Source organism: Erigeron canadensis, chromosome 2, assembly GCF_010389155.1.
Source record: "Erigeron canadensis isolate Cc75 chromosome 2, C_canadensis_v1, whole genome shotgun sequence".
NCBI lineage: Eukaryota > Viridiplantae > Streptophyta > Magnoliopsida > Asterales > Asteraceae > Erigeron > Erigeron canadensis.
The window spans coordinates 44,372,452-44,396,751 of NC_057762.1; the positions used below are offsets into that span (position 1 = coordinate 44,372,452).

General features: G+C 33.3%; 3 protein-coding genes across 3 annotated transcripts; 1 reads left to right on the forward strand and 2 right to left on the reverse strand.

Annotated features, from left to right (window-relative positions):
* Window positions 1-7,805: 7,805 nt before the first annotated feature.
* Window positions 7,806-12,165, reverse strand: LOC122586885. Its single transcript, XM_043758901.1, has 9 exons — window positions 11,846-12,165; window positions 11,218-11,399; window positions 10,854-11,138; window positions 10,408-10,466; window positions 10,283-10,319; window positions 10,108-10,179; window positions 9,421-9,754; window positions 8,425-9,340; window positions 7,806-8,120 (listed from the first exon to the last, which is right to left on the reverse strand). Exons 1-8 carry the CDS (start codon window positions 12,131-12,133, stop codon window positions 8,960-8,962), a joined length of 1,638 nt encoding a protein of 545 aa, XP_043614836.1. The 5' UTR covers window positions 12,134-12,165; the 3' UTR covers window positions 7,806-8,120; window positions 8,425-8,959.
* Window positions 12,166-14,900: 2,735 nt separating this feature from the next.
* Window positions 14,901-18,384, forward strand: LOC122589840 (protein NUCLEAR FUSION DEFECTIVE 4). Its single transcript, XM_043762160.1, has 3 exons — window positions 14,901-15,437; window positions 16,229-17,112; window positions 17,612-18,384. The coding sequence occupies exons 1-3, from the start codon at window positions 15,111-15,113 to the stop codon at window positions 18,075-18,077; spliced, it is 1,677 nt and encodes a 558-aa protein (XP_043618095.1). The 5' UTR covers window positions 14,901-15,110; the 3' UTR covers window positions 18,078-18,384.
* An 854-nt stretch (window positions 18,385-19,238) lies between these two features.
* On the reverse strand, window positions 19,239-20,269 carry LOC122589582. The gene has a single exon (XM_043761887.1). The coding sequence runs from the start codon at window positions 20,174-20,176 to the stop codon at window positions 19,526-19,528; it is 651 nt and encodes a 216-aa protein (XP_043617822.1). The 5' UTR covers window positions 20,177-20,269; the 3' UTR covers window positions 19,239-19,525.
* Window positions 20,270-24,300: the final 4,031 nt, after the last annotated feature.

The window sequence follows — 24,300 nt, forward strand, 5'->3', positions numbered from 1 at the left end:
AAAAGACTAACTGGAGAACCATAACCCTAGCTCATAGGAATTAAGAGGAACCACCTGACGGCTTCTTGTGTCGACTCCGATCTCATGAAATTGCATGGAAAATTAGAAGATTTAATCATCAAACTGGCATTGATTATGCTTTATATCTCTAACACTTTGGAAAAAGTTTGAACAGTTATTATAATACTTTTATTGGTAAAATCAATTAATGTTTGAACAGTTACCACCCACCCACCACCAAAGTGTTTATTATAATACTTTTATTGGTAACTTAAGATTATTACAGGAAAAAAAACAAAAAAAAAAAACAAATTTCTTGTGTCGTTTTTTAATGAATCAAAGTTTTTCAAGAAAAGTCTGACAAAAAATGTCTTGTCAACCCAAAAAAAAGGTTCGACCAGTTACATGTAACAGGCCATGCATCTAGGTCATCAATAATATGAGTTACGTTTGAGCTGAATTATAAGATAGCTAGAGCATATATTAACAACACTCATATCATCTAAACCAAGTTCAAAAAATACAGGAAGAATTTTAAGTTTCATCATATACGCACCGTAGGTTGTGAAATAATTCATTCCTCCAAAGTGGGATGAAATTGATGTACGTGTCTCCACTGACCCCACCGAATCTGGAGAAGAAGATCCAGAAGACCTCCCATCATCATCCTGCATGCAAATAACAAATATATCTTCCTAAATCATAATGAACAAATATATGTTCTAAAAGAAAAAATAGATAAATAAAATTATAAAATTATGAAAGCACTAAATTAACCATAAACTAAGGATCGAGCCACCCTTACATCAACTTCAATTCTGCGGCAGCCCACATGTCATCACATATATATGTCCCCAGTAAACATTAAAACATCACATATGTGCACATCCCTAGCTGTTGTGTAAGGTCGGGCCTATCTATGCTTTCTTAATCAAGGACTTGCTGGAATATCACGAGCACTTGGGGAACACAAAGATGGTCATGAATTGAAGGTGATAAAAGGGATTATCATGATTAGTTGTTGGTGCATTTGGAAGGTGAGAAACAAAAAAAGATTTGAGAACGCCAAGGTAAACGAGGACGAGATTCTACATAATATTAAGACCCGCGGATTTTTTAGGTTTAGATTTAGATCTAGACATTGTACTATTACGTGGTGCTCTTTTGAGTTGTAAGTATTGTAATTGTTGTGCCCGACAGGTTGTCAAGGCGAGTGTGAACCTTCAAAAAAAAAAAAAAAGCTAGGTAATCACAAGATTGTCAATAGCACCAGCTTGTCGTCCAAGCGTATACACATATCCTGCAAGCGCTAATGATACTTCTGATTTAGTTTTTATTACACCATGCTTTAATTTTTTACTGTCGACCCTTTGCAAATGAGGCTGACTTGAAATGAAAGTAATAGTGTTGCACACCCACTAAGGTGATAATGACTTGAACACTATAGTGCGTAACTTAGAATTCCTGCTAGCGCTTGTGGCCGGGTTACGTCCTCATTCCATGTTGCTCGGCACTACGTTACTTTTCGATCCCCAATGATTATCAAAATCAAACATACGAATTCTGAGGTATTTTGTGGACTTAAAAGCGCTTCCTTTCAAGCCATCCAAACATAAGATTTGATGCGATTTCAATTCCAAACCTCTTGAAGTCTCATGAAATCCTTGGAACCAAACAACTCCCTAAGGCAATGATCACTGAGAACTTAATAGGTTTTTACTATTTGCTTTTTGCCTCTTGATTTGCAATCTCCGGTTAGAAAAGATTGACACTTTAACCACACTGCTGTACATAATAAAACCAAATTACTGATCTAAAGGGCCATGTTGTTCACGGAAATGCGAAACACAACCCTATCCATGGTGAGTTACAGTATCTCTAGGCCTGGCAAAATGGGCGGGTCGGGCGGGTTTGGGTAACGGGTTAAAATGGGTGCGGGTCCAAGCGGGTCATTTTAGGAATGCGGGTCAAATGGGTGCGGGTCAACCCGCATTTTTTTTCTTCTACAAACCAAATTTAACAACTAAGACTCCACCTGACAAAAATAAACACAAATCGAAAAGTAACTTGATTTATTTATTTATTAATTTAATTTTATTTAGTATCTTAATTAAATTAAATTGAAATTGAAAATATACATGATACTTAATACTCTGTACTACATGAAAAAGATAAAAAAGGAAAAATAGTACATATCTCTACATTATATAAATCTCACTTCAAAATTTGTTAGTTATTGCCTATGTGGCATGCTTAAAAATGCAAGAAAGCCCAAAAATCATCTAAATATTGTTCTTTGGAAGGTCTACGGATTAGTTATTTTATAAGAAGTTTAAATTTTTGAAAACGGATTAATTATGCTTTATACAAGTTCAAATTTTCGAAAATTTGAATATGTAACCATTCGTGTATTACTTGTGGCGGTTACTTCCTTGCATGTCTATGTCTATATAAAGTCACTTCCATTCAATTTAAGGGCATTTCAAAACGTAAACACATAACATATCAATTTTAGCATGGCTTCACTAAACCATGTTTCAATTAGAAATTTGCGTCCAAATAATAAGCCATGTACGATAACGGTTAGAATTTTACGGCTATGGAAGCAACCTCTATATGGAGATGTTAATAACATAGGTAGCATTGAAATGATTCTGATGGACGAACATCTAAGTATTCATTGTTTGTGAAGTTTTCTTTTTTGATTAGGTTACTTTATATATTGTTTTCTATACTGTATATATATGAAGCATATCATATTGGTTAATATTTATTTTTAAAAATAGAAAAGACTGTTTTCTAATTTAATAAATTTAGTTACTTTGTTTTATGTATTTTCATGTTATTTCCAGATTAGTCAACTTAAATCTGTTTTTAAGTATGTAGTTTTGATCATGTAATCCGTTCGACTTATGCTTTTAATGGTTTATGTTTTTAAAATAGAGTAAACAGTGGCGGATGAAGTTCATATAATGCTTTTAATGGACCAAAGTAAACAGAGTAAAAATAGTAAGCAGTTTGATCATCTAATGCTTTTAATGGACCAAAGAACACTGTTTGTGAGAAATCCATTACTGGTCCATTTACGGACTATTCTTACTTTGATACTTAAATCATCACGATCTGGATGAAGTTCATTAAGTAATTTAAAAGAAGAATTCATGTTGAACGAATGTATGGATGAAAAATATTGTTCAGGCAAGAGTGGAATAAACAGTGGTATGAAGTTTATACTTAGCTATATGATTCGGTTAAAACGGCGGCTATTTTTAAATTCAAATGGGAAGTTAAAAAACTGTAGGTATGTATAGTTAGTTTTTTTAAAATATGCTAAATTTTAGGTCCATAAAAAGTGGGTACTAAATATATTATGAAGTTTTGGATGTATTAGACAACTACAAATTTGTTTCTAAATTTGTAAAAGTTGATTCAAGTGATGAGGTATGTTCTTATGTTATAGCCGTTTATTTCGTAAACAATGTTGTAATCAGTAAATTTTAATTTATTGGGCTTTGATACGTAATAGATTTACAGCAAGAATTTGTGAGTAAATTTACTAGATGTAATGGGTATATGTATTGGGCTGTAATATATAAAATTTATCCCACTTTTTATGGACCTAAAATTTAGCATATTAAAAAATTTTAATATGTAATAGGTATACGTAATAGATTTACAGTTATTTAATAACACATTAGCAACAAAAACTGTAAATACATGATCCCATTAGGTACCTAAAATCTAGCATATTCAAATACGTATAACTGTACATGTAAATACAGTTTCAAAAATGAACTTTTAAATTTTGAAAAATACCGCCCACTTCAAACAAAAACTGTAAATACATGATCTCATTACTAACTTAAAAACACTTTGTCTTCTTGAAAGCTTTTTTTGCAGTTCAAGTATTTTTACGTGGTGAGGACCCATTACCTTTTTTTGCAGTTCAAGTATTTGTTTCAAACTTACGAATACAAATGAATGAAATGACATCCATTATGTTAGAAGATAAGTTTGATGGTCGATCATATGGATTTTCCTTTTCTGATTTTCAAGAGCTAACTGAGATGGATTATATGGACTCAAAGTTGTGTGGTGAGTTATTTCTATATTTTGATTTTATATATGCAAAATATGATCATAAATTATATATTATTATAAACGTTACGTACAATCAGATGTAATTGGAAGAGTTGTAGATGTTGGAGATACTTTGTGTTTTAAATGGCATGAAAAAAAATTAAAGAGACTGAGTTTGGTGTTGCAAGACAAGAGGTTAGTATATGCAATTAAATTCATCGATATATACTTAATAATAATCAGTTAATCATTTAGATTTCATACTATTATGTATTCACTAATATCTTTATATTTTAACTATTTCAGTGGAAAGAAGATTGAATGTATTTTACATAATCATTATGTGGATATATTTATGCGAGCTGTTCAATGTTATGAATTATCTATATTGGTTATGATATTACAATTCGTGAGAGCTCGAAATTGTGGAGGTAATGTATTTAGATTACAACTATTAGTTTTAATTATATTTAGATTATTTTTACTAAATTCAAAATGTATAATTTTGTAAGTATAACTTAAATGTTTTTTATAGTTTTAATTACACGTGTAAATCTATTGTATGTAGGTAATATAATTATATCCGATGTTGCATATGGTACAAGATTGCTAATGGACGATAAAGTTGATGAAATTTGTTTATATGTGAAGCGGTATTATACATGGGACCTAAAATTATATGAAAGTGTCCAAAAAAAAAGATAATTCTTATATCATGAATGAATTATGCATTAAAGCTCTTAATTTATAAATACATGTAGATATCAAGCAACTACAGAAGTAACTTCATGTGATATAACCAAAACAGAAATTCTGAATCTACATATTTACGCGTCACCAATGACTTTTGTCAAACATTGTCGATACATAACAGTGTCAGAATATGAGAATTTAAGTGAGGTATTTCTTATTTTTCGGTTATTAATTTCAATTTTTTTAATACGTACGATATAAATATTGAGTAAGAAATTAACCATAAATTTACACTCATTCCTAATATTATCCCTACATTATATAAATCTCACTTCAAAATTTGTTAGTTATTGCCTATGTGGCATGCTTAAAAATGCAAGAAAGCCCAAAAATCATTACAATATTGCTCATTGGAAGGTTTACGGATTAGTTACTTTTATAAGAAGTTCAAATTTTCGAAAACATATTAGTTATGCTTTCATGAAGTTCAAATTTTCAAAAATTTGAATATGTAACCGTTCGTGTGTTGCTTGTGGCGGTTACTTCCTTGCATGTCTATGTCTATATAAGGCCACTTTCATTCAGTTTTAAGGCATTTCAAAACGTAAACACATAACAGATCAATTTTAGCATGGCTTCACTAAACCATGTTTCAATTAGAAATTTGCGTTCAAATAATAAGCCATGTACGATAACGGTTAGAATTTGCGGCTATGGAAGCAACCTCTATATGGAGATGTTAATAACATAGGTAGTATTGAGATGATCTTGATTAACGAACATGTAAGTATTCATTGTTTGTGAATTCTTCTTTTTTGATTAGATTACTTTTTAACATAACTTTCTTTCGAATTTATAACTAGCTTTTTAACATTCTAATGTATAAACATTTTCATTTTTGACAGTTTGATAAAGTGGTTGTTGTTGCAACAATCGGTTTTATTCCAACCGATCAGTTATGGTATTCAATGGAATGTGTGAACTGTTCTCAAGAAGTTAAGTTGACCGATCTCTACATGGATGCAATCGACATTATTGATGCTTTAAGGGACAACAAAATGTTGATTTGTTGTTCATGTAACAAGGAAGGAGTTCTCATCAATACTAGGTATATATTTATATTTCATATTAAAACTCTATAATCATTAAGTTGTGTGGTAAAATTGTATCTCTGTTTTTTTTTTTCTTGGATAGGTTTAATGTGCAAATTAGGATTGTAGATACCACTGGTGCTATTGGAGTTAAAATGAATTATCAACAAATTTCAAATCTTATACAAAGAACAGCCTATCAAATTTGTGATGAAAATTATGAGGTATATATGGTTTATTTTAGTGCTAAATAAGACTTTTTTTATGCATTTTAAGTCATTAATTTTTTTTAAAATAGTCATTAGTTGTAATAGGAGTACATTTACTTCGCTACATGCATGCTTGAACTGGTGTTAAAGAAATTATTTAAGGTTATAGCGCATCCACGTGGGTCTATATATCAAAGTGGGAGAAAATTCATAATACCTATCACATCCAGGTAACCAACATAATCCTTCTTATATGCGCCTACTATGGGCAATCCATTTTATAATTTCTCTCTGGCGTGCAATGTACGCGTTTTAAGCCCTCGTGTATCATTAGTAAATCCCAAGGTATATCTAGCATTCTTCTTCTTTAAATTAATCAACTCATAAGAATATTTTTATTATGTCCAACTCAGTTATATTTATTCATTAATACAATCTTAAAATGAAGTTAAAGAAAAATTATTTAGGGTTGTTCGTGCATCGCACGGGGTATAACCACTAGTATAATATATTTTGAGATGCACAAGACCACCTACCCCATACTTTCATTTCATACGTACACTCACATTTTCCAATCTACGTTTCTCTCTCTATACTTATATCTATACATTCTGTATAATTTTTATATATCATCTTCTTTGATTCACCATGTACCAACATCTCCGACGACATAACTAACGACCTCCAAACTTCCAAAGCATAAGCTTCAGGTCTTCAACTGTCCAACCACCATGGATCTACGATCCAACCGCCACTGTGACCACTGACCACTACCCATCAACCATAGTTGCTGCTGCCAACGTCAAATACAAGAGAATTAAACTCAGAGATGTTGACTTCTGATGAGAAAGTTGTATAGCTTTTGTTGATCGATTGCGTGTGAAAGTGTGATGTGTTACCCGCTAATCGACCCGCACAAGGAAATTAAGACTTGCTTAAGTTACCCAGTTAGACCCGTTCTATCATTTCAAGGGTGCCCATAATTACCCAAATCACTGAAAAAGTTGCCCAAACTTACCCAAATTTTCTTGTTTGGGTATGTTTTGCCAGGCCTAAGTATCTCATTTGGGACGATTTGCTTAGAAAACAAATGTAGCTATCAACTCTTCGCTTTACAATATAAAACATGTATTGCATAGTATGATGAGCAAGTATACAAGTTCTTACTCTGTTGGGTTGTATGCGGATGAAAGATGCATCACCCGACCCACGTTAGAATTTTATGGTGAACAAAGGTTTTTTGCTACGGTAAAACACAATGGTATCATGCTGTAGTGCCAACGTATCTTTTGGGATAGGGTATATATCAAATTGAGATCCCAAAAAAGTCGAGCGAAATGTAAACAGGATCATTGCTAATGGGTTACTTGTTAATGTGACACATGATGTTGGAAATTATAATTAGTTTTAAGACTTGAGGGATAGAAAGATTAAATAGAAAAAGAAAACCATGTGTCTATTCAAGAAAGGAGGCAAACAGTTATTGGCCACCGACGTGACGATTCATGAAGACTGAAGAGACACATCCGTTCATGAAGCAATGTGATGGTTAGAGAATAACCGCCAAGAATAACTAGTATAAATAGGATAGATTCGTTTCAGTTTCTTGTAATCAAACTTGTACAGCGATTGTATATTTGATTCAATGTTAATTGAGTGATTCAATTACACAAACCTTGTTGTTCAATTTCGTTTCAATCCTGGGCATCACATGAGCAGATTGAATAAGCAATAAAAAGGAAAGCCAGCCACAACCACCACTGCTGGCGGCTTAAAATGAGAGATCAGAATATTATCATAAGTTCCATACGGTCCAAATGCATTGCATTTACTTAAATAAACAACATCAAAGTACATAGTGATGATGATATTGCATCCATCTGACAGAATCCACCACAATACCATAGCATGCCTAACTGGGTGGGGAATTAATAGTTACCAGAAGAAGCGGCGGACGGACCTGCTTCTTCGGCCTTTGAGGGGATTTCATTTGAGATTCCACGGGGGCGCTTGAGAAGGGATCCTGCGCCCACCTCAGCTTTGGTACCTATAAAAACGATTCAAAATGGTCAAACGGAGAGGTGTCACACAAGCGACAACGGTTTGACTATATAAAGTTAGGGGTGAATTGATTTGTTTGTATGTGAAAGAATTTGATGACATGTAGCATTCGCAAATGAGCTACCCTTGTGTGTTATTAATGATAGGTGGTGCTTATGCAACAGAGAAGGCATTGGGAAGTGAGACTATATGTATATATATATATTATAACCAAGTACCATTCATTTGACAAGTGCAAGTGATAAAAAAAGATTTGCAATTTGATCTTAAGAAACCAGTTTGGTGGTTACCAGAAGCAGAAGCTGATGTAGTGATGCAGCAGCAGCAGCAGCAGGGTTGGGATTGTCCAGACCTTATTAACTAAAGATGAGTAACGTTAATATCTTCCTGCACATACCAATCCTAGGAATTAAATATTGGGTACTGCTCTTGGTGACACATGAAATTCATTACTATTTTCTGGTACAAGATTAAGACTGCACTTGGAAGAGATAGGGGATCGGACTTGTGATAGGTACATAATAATAGTTTGGCAGGTGTGTTCTTGTGTGGTGAAGTTTTCATTTATGCCATGAATTACTTTTAAAACAGTAACGCCGTTCCAAAAAAAAAACAAACAGTAACTCCCTTTACCTAAGAAAAGTAATACATTACGAGTATATATGTAACTACTAAATTCTACTTTTCTACTAATTCTAAAGTTGTGCAACAAACATCCAAATTCCAGAGTATGTCCAAAGTATATATAAATAACCACCTCTTAAATCATCAGTTAATTAACGAATTAACATTTTTTTTCAACCCTGGTAAGCTTGAACACACAATTTACTTCCCTTGTTGATGCATTGAAGCGGGACTTTGTGCAGATTCAGTCACAAGTTTTGTGTATTTACGATGTTTCCTCTCACGTGCATACAACACCCACAACACCAACGAAAGCATCACAGCAGCCGACACCATGGCTAAACCGATATAAACCCATCCACTGAACAAGTTTAAATCTGGACAATGGTCCTTGTGAATCCCAGTAAAAGTCACTCTAACAAAGCTGCAGTCAAGTAACCCTGCTAGAAACGGGCCATATTCAGTTAATCCATCACTCACATTGACTGCAGACGACATTTGTTCATACATCTTTGGAGTTAACCGTCCCACAGTTGTACATGTACCATTTGCATTGACCTGGCATATAAAATTCCTCCACACCTGCAATTAAATGTGTCAAATATGAAGTTTCTTGAAAGCTGCACGGAGTTATAGAGAGAAAGGTAATTTGTTGATTTTACCATGGTGGCATTGTTGAAGTCCAGTTCACCAGATTGACATCTTCGATCTGTTTTGTCAGCATTTAGAGGGCTACAAAGGGTGGGAACCAACGGTCCAGATTGATTGTAATTAAGTATACTTGGAAATGGAAGAAATGGTGGTGGATTGAAGTTTGAAATGTTGGTGATGAGGAAATTCACCATTCCTACTAGTTGAAAGGTCACATCTTTGCTTTGAGATAACGTTTCTTGAGCAGTTGCGTTATCAACACATGGGAGAATATCATCCAAAGCTGTATGAGCCATCGGGTTTTCAACCCACTCGTCCATTGCAACACATGTGTCTCCCATGATGCTTCAACCATGCATAACATTTTGTAGTTAGATTCTATTCTGAACAATTGATAGAAACAAAGCTGGCAATATATGCGTGTTTCTCTGATAGGTAACATGTCAGGCTGGTCCGGAACACTTTTAGACAACAATTTTATCTTTTGTTAATGTATTTAGGAAGAAAAAAATGATTTGGGAGAACTCTGTCCACTAAATATAATTTCAGTACCTTTAATCCTTTTCCTGCAAGGCTTATAAAGTTAATTCTATCCGTATAGCCCAAAGGTATAAAGCATAACCATATTTGGACCCATTCATCGGTGAATGGGTCAAATTTGCCTTCACATAGAGCTTTTAAGAGATTAAGTAACATACTTGTGGAGTGCAAGAAATATGCCGCATAATATCAATGTAGCTGCTACAAGAACCCAACCAAGAATCACCAAGCTGCAATTGATATATGGATTAAAAAAACCACATTATAGATCAATTTTTGACTAGATAAATGGTGTTAAGATATAGTAAATCATTATGAAGTATGACCACTTACATATAAACAAGAAACTGTAATCCGAGTATGGAGAACACTGCAAGAAATGAAGAATGTAAGTCTATGGAACTATAAATGAGTTAAACTTCATAGTCATATAAAACAGATTGGATCTTTGAGCTTACAAAAACCAAGAAGAGCTACAAGAAGCATAACGGCAGCAATAATTATAAGAGCAAGTCTTCTGCAAGAAAACCAATTTAGTATTAGTACAGAATTGCAAAAGACAAACAGAATTGCAAGGCAACATGGGTGGGCTGGTAACAGGTCAATACATTTGGTTGAAGGGGTTCATTTGTGCAGTAAGGGTCAAACAGGCCTGTTCGGGTTGGGTTGTACCACATATAGTATTGATAACTTAAAAGATTATAAAGTAATAGTTAGTGTTTTACCTATGATTGATAGAGCAAATATTGTTAAAATAATAGAGCAAGTATCTGACTAGAATGACTTAGGAGGTTGTACGCATTTAAAATAGACTTTGGAGGACATTTAAAATATCTGATTTGAATCGTTTAATATGAAAGTCGCAACCCAAATTAGCTAATCTTTACAGATAACAATCACTTACACATCATTCAGAGCACGTGTGATATCTTTCTCATTCTTTCTGGTCTCAAATTGGAGACTTGTTGCAGCAGCACTGATCATTTTATCAACTCTATCAATGTGGTTTTGGATATTTGGAGGTAAAGAAACTTGATCAACTTGAATACCCTTCGCTACAGCAAGTATGGAAGACACATTGTTGAGTTTGTTGACCGTATCATTGGATTGACTCACAACATAGTCCAATGTCTTTGTTGTGCTCTCGTGGAACTTCCCTTGACCCGTGTACAGGACCACACATCCAACACTGAAACACAAAATGCACCAACAATCAGAGCAAACAACACACAAAGAAATGCACATTAAATTTCAAAAGAGTATCTTACATGGCAGAAATGGTGAAAAGAGTGAGAAAAATAAGAGAAAGTGCATAAGCAATTTTAGAATAGCCATAAGCATTTCTCCTACAGCAGCAGTAGCAGCAACAGATTAGGAGCAAGCATAAACCAAATCCCACGAACCAGATTGCAGCAATCGCAAACAAGGGGACTGCGGTATATGCTACAGACTGCATAACAACCCGGTTATCAAAATCATGTCATTAGAACATTTTAATTAGAAACAATGCTGCACACTTGCACCAACTTCCAACGAATAATAAGGCTAGCATAATTTGTAACCACCCAAAATTATTACTTCCCGCTTTCATGGCATTATAATAAAGGGATGTCTGCATGCATTAGCGGTTCTAAACTAATTAGGGATATGATCAGAGTTGTGACTGATCGAAATGATTATCTGTTAATGTTTGGGAAAAATATTTTTGTACTTAGGGGTACTTGTTCTTGTTGATGGGCAAAAATATTTTCGTACGTATCATCTTGTGTTTGCAATAATTTGTTTGTGTAACATGTATCTAAAGATGATCAAAGTCTCCAAATTATTAAGAAACTTGTTTCATTCTGTATCATTTTCACCTCAAAAATATATTAAAGACTAGTTTGAGAGACTTACATAAAAGTAATGACTATCACTAATATTCCACCCGCCAGTGTAATATTTGAAGTCATTGCTCGGGTCTTTCCTTTTTGTTCTCTTATCAGCCAATATCAGGGACGAGTTCTCATCATCGTTGGTCGTTTGAAGCATAGCCCGTCCAGTTCTCTGATATGCAACATCCGACGGGCCATTAATACTGGATTGTTGTATGAAGGAATTATGAATATTTTGAGAAGTTCCATGAGATAACAATGAAAAGAAAATTGGTAGCAGCAGAAGTAACAATGGTTTTGGAGAAATCATGATGATATGGTTGTGGTGATATTTTTTATGGGGCTTGTATGTATGCATTGAAACAAATTAAGATTACTTGAGGTAAGGTGGGGTATCTTATGAGCTGGATTAATGGCTTAGAAATAGTCATTGCATTACATGTTCGAATGTGGGGTTTTTTAATTTTTTATGGCCGACTGTTGAGAGAGGGGGATATTCATATTTAAGAATACCAAATTCGGCTTCGAGGATAACATTTAAGTAGAGTTGAACAAAACAAATGGCATTTGCATCATGGTCACACCTGCACACAACAATACATTTTTTTTAGCCATCAAAGTTTTTGTAACCCATTTACACTCGCCTGGCAAACTGACATCTGAGTGCGTGGTAGCTTGTAGATAAATCTTGACATATTAATTGATTAATCCTCCTAATTCATTAGTTTAAAAATCCTTCTAATTTATTGAATGGTGACATGTGAAAATTCAATGTGGAGATTAAAAGAGAGATTAAGTGGAATACACTTGTCACATTCATAAGGGGTTAGAAGGATCTTAAGGCTAAAAATTTGGAAGGATCAATCATTTTCCGACATATTATATTAGTATTAGTACAAGTATTATATTACATGCTTTTAAACCGGAGCTTGATATTATGATATTATATATATGAAGTAAAATATTTAATGTATGTTATTTTTCAAAATTAATAAATAAAACTTGCAATCTAACCAAACTAATTAGGACACGATGCAGGCCCTTTTGAAGAGAAACTGCACGTTTGGTAATATGGAGCTGGATTGCGTCTTCTGCAATGAAGGTACTGAAACTGTAAATCATATATTTTGTGAATGTATTGTGGCGGCTAGAATTTGGCATTCAATTCAGGTTTGGTGCAAATACTGCACCTTTCTTTGTCTTCGAATTAAAAGATCTTCTGGACATAAGCGAGCATTCAGGGAAAAGTAGGGAGGAGAAAGAAGCGCTCAAGGGTATTATCATTATTGGGTGTTGGAGCATTTGGAAAGCAAGAAATGAAATCAAATTAGATAACGGATCTCTCAACACTAATTACATTATTCAAAGCATTAAGTCGATAGGGTACCTTTGGTTTAAGAATAGATCGAAGAACAAGGTTATTTAATTTCTTGGGAGAATTGGTGTAAATTTAAGGGCTTTTAGTTTTTGATGTAAATATTGTACATATTTACACCGCCGGTTATTTGCCGAAGTGAGTGTGAATGAAACGTTACTTTTCAAAAAAAAAAAAAAAAAATTAGGACACGATGAACATGGTAAGCCATTTCTGATTTCTGAATTCAAGACTTACACAGTTACACGTGATGCTGCCTATACGTCATTTTTAAGAATGTTTAAATTTTTTCGCACGTGTGTTCTTTTAAAAAGTTATCATTCACAATTTGCGCTAATTTACTCTTAAACAATGATGGGTTTACGAAATGTTTCTTCCAAGCTAGTTATTGTACAAATTTTATTTATTATTAGGCCATTAAAACTTGCAAATGTATCTGATTTTCACCAACATCATATCCAACCAGATTCTTAAGATGTAGGTGTCAAATCTGATTATATATATATGTGATCGCCAATTCCTCCTACTTTTGTCGCAAGTCCCTTGAAACATGTAGGTCCGATACAATGGTGTTTCGTCATCGAAAAATGTTTGTAAGACAATGTGGTTATGCCCGATGTGCGTTGCTGAGACGTTTTTCAATGATGTGCACATTTTTATCAAAGTCACACATCTCACAAGATCTGCAATATATAAGGATTGGAAATTTAGGACCTATTTTGCAAGAACTCGGTTATCAAATGGTGGAAGTTACACGTATTGTAAATTTTAATGGCTAAAAAAAGAAAAACGGATCATCACTTAAAATTAAAAAACAAGTTAATTAGGTCAAAAACAAAAAAATTTGGCTCAACAAATATAAATTAAACGAAAATGAACTAACAATCATATAAATAAGCTAACAGAAAACCATCTGATTTAAATTAAGAATAATATTATACGAGACAAAGTACCCGTGTGATGCAACGGTTTAGTAGCGGCGGAGGTGGCGGCGATGGTGGTGGCAAGTGGCGGCGGTGGAGGGGATAGAGTATAGTGTAGGTTATATTGATATAGTGTGTTGAATGTTGAAGTAAAGTTAAAAGTTGAAAAATAAATTTGTTTTATATTTATAGTATAGACATAGATATATAAATATAGATATAGATATAGATAGGTCTAAAATTTATACGACTAAACATGTATAATTACTCATCTTTTGTGACATGAAATTAGGAGTACTTTTATTTTACCTTTTTTTTTTATCTCATCTCACCTCAATCTAGACATGTGTCTTAAATAGTTAAATTTATTTTGTAGAAAAGTTTTTAAATTCAATGTAGTAAACGTAGTTTCAAAGTCACCTTATAATATAGAGTTTTGTTAGTGACAGCCTTTAGGGTTGTCAGTAAAAACTAATTGGGTGCATTAAAATTTGTACTTTGCTGTTAGGAAAATCAAGGGCGGTTTTTAATATATAATGTACAAGTTTTTAAGCATGTAATAAGTTGTTAATGACAGCCCTAAGGGTTGTCATTATCATTTTCCTATAATATATACCAGAAAAAAAAAAAAAAAAAAAACGTTTCTTAAAATAGTCCTAGATTTCCGTTCAAGTGTTAGAATCAGAATTAAAAGGTAGAAATAAAAAATCCAAAATAAAAAATAGTAGGTCACAACTCAAGATTTTAAGCTTAGAAAAATATCAACTTTTTGTCCAAAAAGCACAAACCTTCACTTTCCATCCCATAGAAAATTCTTTTAAAAACTGTATTATAGTATTACCGAGATCAACAATCTCATCACGTCTTTACTCTTTATGACATCCATAATAAAACCACTCACTGTGGACTTCATTTTGTAACTACCCTGTAATTTTTATCTCAGTTATTAATTTAAATCAAACCGGGGAGAGTACTATCTAAAATCCGGTATGCCGGCGGCCCTAAAAGCAGGAAGCCGGCCACCATGGGTTGGTCTTGCAGCTGCCGTTTGGGTCCAGATCGCTTCTGGAAACGCCTATTCTTTCCCACTTTACTCACACGCATTGAAATCCGTACTGGGTCTGTCTCAACAACAGCTAACAATTCTTGGTGTGGCAAATGATTTTGGGGAAAATGTTGGAATCCTTCCAGGCATTGCTTCTAATAAATACCCACCATGGGTTGTTCTTTCTATCGGTGTTCTTGCTTCTTTCTTTGGTTATGGTGTCATTTGGCTTGCTGTTAGTGAAACTGTACATAATATGCCTTACTGGGTTGTAAGTATTTTTTTTATCCTTTTTTTATGATAAAGATTCAATTTTTTTAATACCCATTTGGATTGCTTGATTTGGGTGTGATTCTTTGGTTTAAAGATGTGATCTTTAAGCAATTTTCATTACATTTTTAGTTATCTTGATAACCATCTATAGGTGTAATTGATTCAACTTTTCAGAATTAGGACCAAAAGGGCTTAACGCCTAGCGGTATTGGGGTGGCCCATCGACTTTGAGATTGTGGGTTCATGTCTTATTTTGAGACAATTCTTGTATATTAGGTGGTTATGTCTCTCTAAAAAAAAGGGGGTATTCGGATTCAGGTAGTTGCCTTACTATAGTTTTTTTTGGTTTAAGATAGGTATCTAACCCGCTTTGCGAGCTGACTTGTGTTGCTATAGTTTAGTGTATCTATGCCTACTTTAGTATCATTTTTGAGTTTTTTTTAGATCTTGTTTGATTTGTGTTTGGAGTATTTATGCATCTTGCTATTGTCAAATTATTCCAAATTACCACTTATATGCTTAGTTTATTGAAATACGGGGAATCAGGTGCTTCCCTTGATGAATGATGACTGAATACTATAGAGTATGTTGATTGATTTGTCTCTAGAGAAATGATTGGTTATCCGTTTTGATGCTGTTTCGGATTACAATAATATTATCATAATAACTATTTATAGGTTTAACTGATACCATAAATCGGCTAGTTGCTTTGCAGTCTATTATTGTATTTACGACTTCAAAGATTTTAAATGTCTTGCTTGCTTCTTTTTTTTTTCATATTGTTATCAGTTGTGGATTGCGCTTGTTGTTGCCACTAACAGTAGTGCATGGTTGGGGACCGCGGTGCTTGTGACCAACATGAGAAATTTCCCTCTCAGCCGCGGCACGGTTGCTGGAATTCTCAAAGGTTATGTTGGCCTCAGTGCTGCAGTTTTCACAGAGGTGTATACTATGGTGCTTAAAGGATCAGCTTCTTCACTTTTGCTCTTCTTTACGGTTGGGATTCCCGTTATATGTTTGGCTTTGATGTATTATGTTCGGCCATGTACTCCAGCTTCTGAAGCAGACCCATCAGAAAACGCTCATTTTCTTTTCACTCAGTTGGCAAGTCTAGTTCTTGCAGTCTTTCTTCTGACAACAACGATACTGAAAGATACATTGACTCTAAGCAATGCCTTGTCCTACACTTTCGTTGGGATAATGGTGATTCTATTAATGGCACCTCTTGCAATTCCAGTTAAGATGACTTTATTTCCTTCTATCAAGAAGCTTAACAGGCCGGCGGGTTCTTCAGACAATCTAACCGTAACAGATCCGTTGCTGATAGAGTCTGTTTCAGTAACGAATCTTACTAGTCTTACTGAAGGTGAAGATATTTCAGAGGTGGATGCGCTTCTTGCCGTTGGAGAAGGCGCAGTTAAAATCAAGAAGAAAAGAAGACCTAGAAGAGGTGAGGATTTTACATTTCGTGAAGCGATTGTGAAGGCTGATTTCTGGCTTTTGTGGTTCGTTTATTTTCTTGGTGTTGGCTCGGGTGTCACTGTTCTTAACAATCTAGCCCAAATTGGTGTTTCACTTGGGTTTAATGATACGACTACACTGTTAAGTCTATTCAGTTTCTGCAATTTTCTGGGTCGTCTTGGAGGAGGTGTTGTTTCAGAATACTTTGTAAGGTATAAATCTTCTCGCCAATACAATTAACTCTAAGTAGAAGTGCAATGGGCGTGTTGGGTAACGGGTGGCCAAAGCATGTATGTTAGTTTTTAGTATAGGTCAAAATGATCCTAGTTGGTTTGACCCGGGCAACACTCACAATTTGCAAATGTTTTATAAATAACTTATCTTAATTATACATCCATGGTTAGAACTTAGAAGTACAACAGTGGTAAAGTAATAATCGACGTATTTGAATAAACTTTAGGATTTTTTTGTCTGTTTTGCCTTACCCGTTCTATTATTATCTAGAGCTTTTAATTAGAACAAAATGAATTCCAAGCTACCCATTAATAGTAATTGAATTGAAAATGCCAGCTGCTAGCGGCTTGATTACAGTCGTATTATCTATTACTTCATACTATATATTTACACATCAATGATAAAGACACGCATATGTCGTATATGAAAATGTATGGGGATCATAACAGTTGGTTTGAAATGATGTTTATTTTTCAGGTTAAAGACTATTCCACGCACATTTTTGACGACTGTAACTCAAGTAATCATGGTGATGACGTATCTTATGTATGCATCAGCTCTAAATGGGACACTTTATGTTGCAACAGCATTGCTTGGAATTTGCTATGGTGTTCAGTTTGGTGTCATGATCCCAACATGCTCTGAGCTTTTTGGATTGAAAAACTTTGGTTTAATTTTCAACTTCATGGGGCTCGGAAACCCGATTGGTGCTTTTTTATTCTCCGGGTTACTTGCTGGTTATGTCTACGATACAGAGGAGGCTAAGCAAGGTGGGTCCACCTGCATAGGCCCAAACTGTTTCCGGCTCACTTTCTTCGTACTTGCTGGTGTGTGTTGTATAAGTGCATTCTTGAGCATAATTTTAACCATCAGGATTAGGCCCGTTTACCAAATGCTTTATGCTGGTGGTTCATTCCGTTTACCACAAAGCTCGGGCCACTGAAGTTGAGGGTCCATGCGACTTGGTCAAGTGTATTATTTATATCTGCGCATGATCATTTTGAAAGTTGCAGGGAAACCTAACTCTAGTTTAATAAGTAATATGTAATGATGATGTAGAATCAAACAACTCCCTTATTTTGGTACTGCTGACACATAGCATGAGCCTTATTTTAAATTTGCTATGATGTCTAGTTTGTAGATTTATTGAACTTTTATATTGTACCATGTGCCTCATGGATTGTAATTTGATATGCAATTATGCATACAGGTGTTACAAAATGGAATATCTTATTGTTGGTTGACAAAAATTCCAATTAGCAATTTGTTGGGTAACAACCAAAACTTCCATTGTTGAAAGGAAAGGACCCATTAATCCATGACCAATAAGTATGCCCTCCACTTCCCTTGGCCTGGTAGAATTATTGCCATACAATCAAAAGCATGGGTTGACTTGACCGATATACAGTTTATATGCAAATGCCACCATCTAGTTGAAATGTAGCCAAGGTGGGGCCACCCCTTCTCTTTTAAAGGTAAATATATGGGGTGCTTTTTCTTTTCAGAGCCGACAGATGAACTTTAGAGACCCATACATGATAAAAAAAATGGACCTCATGTAACGAAAAACTTTTATATGTAATATACTCCGTAAAATCCATAACATGAATTGTTTTTTAATACTGCTAACTAAGAAGAACTAAAGTTGTATTGTGTGTTTGTAGTCTACTTAATTTTGGGCTTTCTTTTAACAGTCTTTTACATTTGAATATTACATTATTCAATCCTACATTTTTATATCTATAAATCACTTACTAAAAGTTATCGATTTTATTATATATTGGGGGTGTTGCGTGGTTGTCCTAACTGCATTTGCACATATCCTCAACTGCTCTTCAGGTTCTATCGATCAGGGGAAGGTCTCTATTTGCCTCATACATTCATAGCTTAATTGAGATTATATTTCTGTAAGCCGTGGACCATTTCCTAACAATTTCCCCAACCAACCCAGATGTTTCTGTATTATCTTTCCCTTCATTCACCATTAAATTAACTTTCAAATATTTAATCATATACTAACAAAGTAACGAGTCAAATCTTGATCAAGATACAGTCTTTCATACATAACTTTTTTCCTTTGAATCTAAATCTTAGATCTTGGTCATGATAAAATTTCTGTTATTTAACATATATATTAAGTTACAATTAAGAAGACCCTCAAAAGGGCAAGTCGGCAAGACATGCTACACTTTTCTGCTAATTAAGTAAATACAAACATTTTTACCATTGCAAGAACACTAGTGCTACAACTTTTTGGTGGAAGAACATTGAAAAATAGCATCTCTCTCACCATTAGTTCTACTAACAACTTATTTAAAACAAGAAAATAAATATATAGGATATGTTTGATGAAGAAGATGATAGATATATATTGCTTTTAAGATCAATTAATTAAGTAGGTTTCAAATTCTGAAACATGGCATCCCATTTAATCTCTTGAACACTACCCTTTTTCAAATAATTACCTGCACCACGACCATCTTTTTCTTCATCATGACTCTCATGACCATCACCATCTACACTGACTTTTTTGCCTTGATCACATTGGAGATCATAAACCACCGGGCTCGAAAAGCTGTTTATTCTAAGACTACTGGAATTATGAGAGGCATTAGTGAGCAAAAGAGTTGGAGTAGCTTGTCTGAAGCTCACCAATCTTTGGCTCCTTCTCAACATGGTCCCTTTCCATCTTGAACCATAAGTAGTACTCTTATGAACCAAGACCAGAGCTGACGACTCATCTCGGTGCACCAATGTTTGAATGTACTTAGCCAAAGTCCTCTTGGTTTTCTTGATGGCAATCATGATCCTTGATATAGGGTGTGAACCATTTGATCCTTTTTGTTTCCTAGCTAGTTTGAGTATCTCTAACCTATGTTTTGCTATAGAGATCCCCATGCTTTGAAGGAATTCATGGTTAAAGTAAGCTATATCCTCTTCTTCTAGCTCGTTTCGAGAGAACGACATCCCATATTCGTATATAAGGGAAGGTTCTAGCCCAGTTTTTGATAGCCAAGAAAACCAGTCAATGGATTGATACATTTTTTGTTGTTGTTACTATGTGATTGTGGTGGTTTGAGTAGAATATGAAGCTATTTATACAAAGAATGAAGTATAAAGGAAATGAGAGCAGAGGAATATGACATTTCATAGTCTTCTTATTAATGGTCTCTAAAAGGGGACTAAATTGCCAAGGAGGGAAAAGTTATGTGTAAAGGGTGTGTGATGTAAAATATAAAAGAGGGCAAGTTTAAATGAGCGAGAAGTGTAGGGTAAGAATTGTCAATAGGAAAATTGAATAGGAATAATAATGATTGAATCAATCACACAGAATGCAGGGCCACGGGCTCACGGGGCTTTACCCACCACACTACTATTCTACGTTTTGTTTCATTTCATTCTATTTCGGAGTAAATTTTGGGATTAGCATTGAACCCCGACTAATGAGTCATAAAGTGAAAGCTAATCGTTAAATAAAAACTTAGAGAATGATTGATCCTCTTCATTTATAAGCTTAAAAATTTCTTTAATTTATAGGATGGTGGCATGTGAAAATTTAAAGAGTAAGATTAGGAAAGAGATTAAGTGGAATCCACTTATCACATTCATATTGTTTTGGGAGAATTTTTAATATGATGTTTAGAAGGATTAATTATTTTCTTTAAAACTTGTTAAAAAAAGATAAAGTATAGTGAACGCGATGAGTTTTAATGTATGAGCTTACAAAAGATGATATCAATTTAATAAAGAACATGTGAAATGCAAAAAGTGAAATATAAGAAACAAAGAGTAAAAGTTAATAAATATAATTATAGAGTTTGTTATGTTGTTTAAATGTATATGTAAAAAACCATTTTAAATACATATATATAAATATATATAAACTTTAGAGAATAGATAAAAACAAATCTTATATAAAATAATGCAGATTATAAATACTTAAGTTTTAAAGAGACATATATTGTCGAGATTCTTTATTTTAGGAGTAATAATAATTAGAAGATCATGAAACCATATTTTAGATTATTTTTTTAAAAAAATGTTTGTTTTTTATATACTTTTGTCGTATATAATTTTGTACATAAAATAAGATAAATATAGTTAAAAATATATGGGGATGTCACAAAGGATAAATTACATGGCAACATTATAACATAGCTTTGGGTTGAAGAGGACTTTAAAAGGCTAGGATTCCTACTCTTTTAATATATATATATATATAATATAATGTATTTGAATTTTTTGATATAAAAAGTATAGATCTATAATCTTTAATATATAAACGATAAAAATATTTTATTGAATTAATATATACTCCCTCCATCTCATTTTAATTGTCCAGTTTTTAGTAGTCAAGTTTTTTTCTTCAAACTTTGACCATAAATATTTTTATTTGGGTTAGATAATATTTAATATAACATATATGAATTGATTGAGATTTACATGTACTTTTCATTGATATAACTTTCATCAACTAATATATAACACAAACAAAAATATTTACGCTCAAAGTCAGGAAAAAAAAAACTTGACTAGTCAAAATTAAACAATTAAAATGGGATGAAAGGAATATTAAATTAATTATTAATTATTTATTAAAAATGCCGAATCTAGCTATGAGATTCTTAGCTTATCCCAAAACATAAAGCCAGCAAAACCCATATATAAATTATAAATGTTGTGGTATTCGTGGCACACAATTTCTTATTGGCATCCATTTGTGTACGTGAGGCATTGCTGCATTTAATAAGGGAACTCTCGCTTGTGTCATTTATTTATCATTTATCATACAAAAAGTAACCACTTACTAATAGCTCAGTGATCACTAGTCATTATTTTTAAGAGAAATTTTGGGTTTGAGTCTTTATAAATGCAAACTTGAGATAATCAAGGGATTATTAGGTAGTTGAAATTCACCTGGATACTAGTCTGCTAGGAAGTTAGTAGGTACTAAATGATACATGGGATCAAAGGGTTTCCATCAAATTACCCCTAAAAACGTAGCACACAGGAATTGATTATTAGATTATAATAACACAATCGTCATCTGTTTCAATGACAGAAAACTGCAATCGTTAATCGATCAAAAAGGGAGTACAGTTTTTAAGATAATTTGGAAAAATGTTAAATGTAACATTTATGACTACTCTTAACGTGTAAAAAAAAATTATACCAATCATATTATAAAATCATCCTGAATTTTATGATAAGTGTGCACTTATTTAATGTACGTTTAGCAGATCTCATATTGTTTTAAGCAGTATTTAGTAACTTTTTGAGACATAAGTTAAACTTGTTAAAAAGCGACAGTGACGAAAATATATCACTCGGTAGTTTTATATAATATCCCGTTAATAAATGTAATATGTTTATTTTTATAAAAACTAAACCCAGAAAATAGAAACTTAGAGTCGCTGACACATGCAAGAAGAAAAGTTTGATGAGGTCAATGTAATATTGGTATGGTACGTATAATTTGTCAAGTGAAAAGTGAATTTAAGGTTGACCGACATCTAAGTTTAGGTGTGAAACTCCTCACAAACTAATATTATAGCATTTCTTGTTTAATGAATAAATGTTTGGGCCCCCATTAATTTTTGGTTTATAAAATTAGTATGTGAGTGTTTCACACTTAATCTTATATGTCCGACAGCCTTATATTACCATCCCCGTTTTTCAAACATACCATACGTTATAAAATAACCGGTTTCTTTAAAATTTAAGATGAATATATAAAAAGTAATACCCCTAAGCCCAAACATATGGTTCAAAAAATGTATTATACGAGTAGTATCTCTACATTATATAAATCTCACTTCAAAAGTTGTTAGTTATTGCCTATGTGGCATGCTTAAAAATGCAAGAAAGCCTAAAAATCATTACAATATTGCTCCTTGGAAGGTCTACGGATTAGTTACTTTTATAAGAAGTTCAAATTTTCGAAAACGGATTAGTTATGCTTTCAAGAAGTTCAAATTTTTAAAAATTTGAATATGTAACCGTTCGTGTGTTGCTTGTGGCGGTTACTTCCTTGCATGTCTATGTCTATATAAGGCCACTTCCATTCAGTTTTAAGGCATTTCAAAACGTAAACACATAACAGATCAATTTTAGCATGGCTTCACTAAACCATGTTTCAATTAGAAATTTGCGTTCAAATAATAAGCCATGTACGATAACGGTTAGAATTTGCGGCTATGGAAGCAACCTCTATATGGAGATGTTAATAACATAGGTAGTATTGAGATGATCTTGATTGACGAACATGTAAGTATTCATTGTTTGTGAATTCTTCTTTTTTGATTAGATTACTTTTTAACATAACTTTCTTTCGAATTTATAACTAGCTTTTTAACATTCTAATGTATAAACATTTTCATTTTTGACAGTTTGATAAAGTGGTTGTTGTTGCAACAATCGGTTTTATTCCAACCGATCAGTTATGGTATTCAATGGAATGTGTGAACTGTTCTCAAGAAGTTAAGTTGACCGATCTCTACATGGATGCAATCGACATTATTGATGCTTTAAGGGACAACAAAATGTTGATTTGTTGTTCATGTAACAAGGAAGGAGTTCTCATCAATCCTAGGTATATATTTATATTTCATATTAAAACTCTATAATCATTAAGTTGTGTGGTAAAATTGTATCTCTGTTTTTTTTTTCTTGGATAGGTTTAATGTGCAAATTAGGATTGTAGATACCACTGGTGCTATTGGAGTTAAAATGAATTATCAACAAATTTCAAATCTTATACAAAGAACAGCCTATCAAATTTGTGATGAAAATTATGAGGTATATTTGGTTTATTTTAGTGCTAAATAAGATTTTTCTATGCATTTTAAGTCATTAATTTTTTTTTAAAATGGTCATTAGTTGTAATAGGAGTACATTTACTTCACTACATGCATGCTTGAACTGGTGTTAAAGAAATTATTTAAGGTTATAGCGCATCCACGTGGGTCTATATATCAAAATGGGGGAAAATTCATAATACCTATCACATCCAAGTAATCAACATAATCCTTTTTATATGCGCCTAACATGGGCAATTAATTTTATAATTTCTCTCTGGCGTGCAATGTACGCGTTTTAAGTTCTCGTGTATCATTAATAAATCCCAAGGTATATCTAGCATTCTTTTTCTTTAAATTAATCAACTC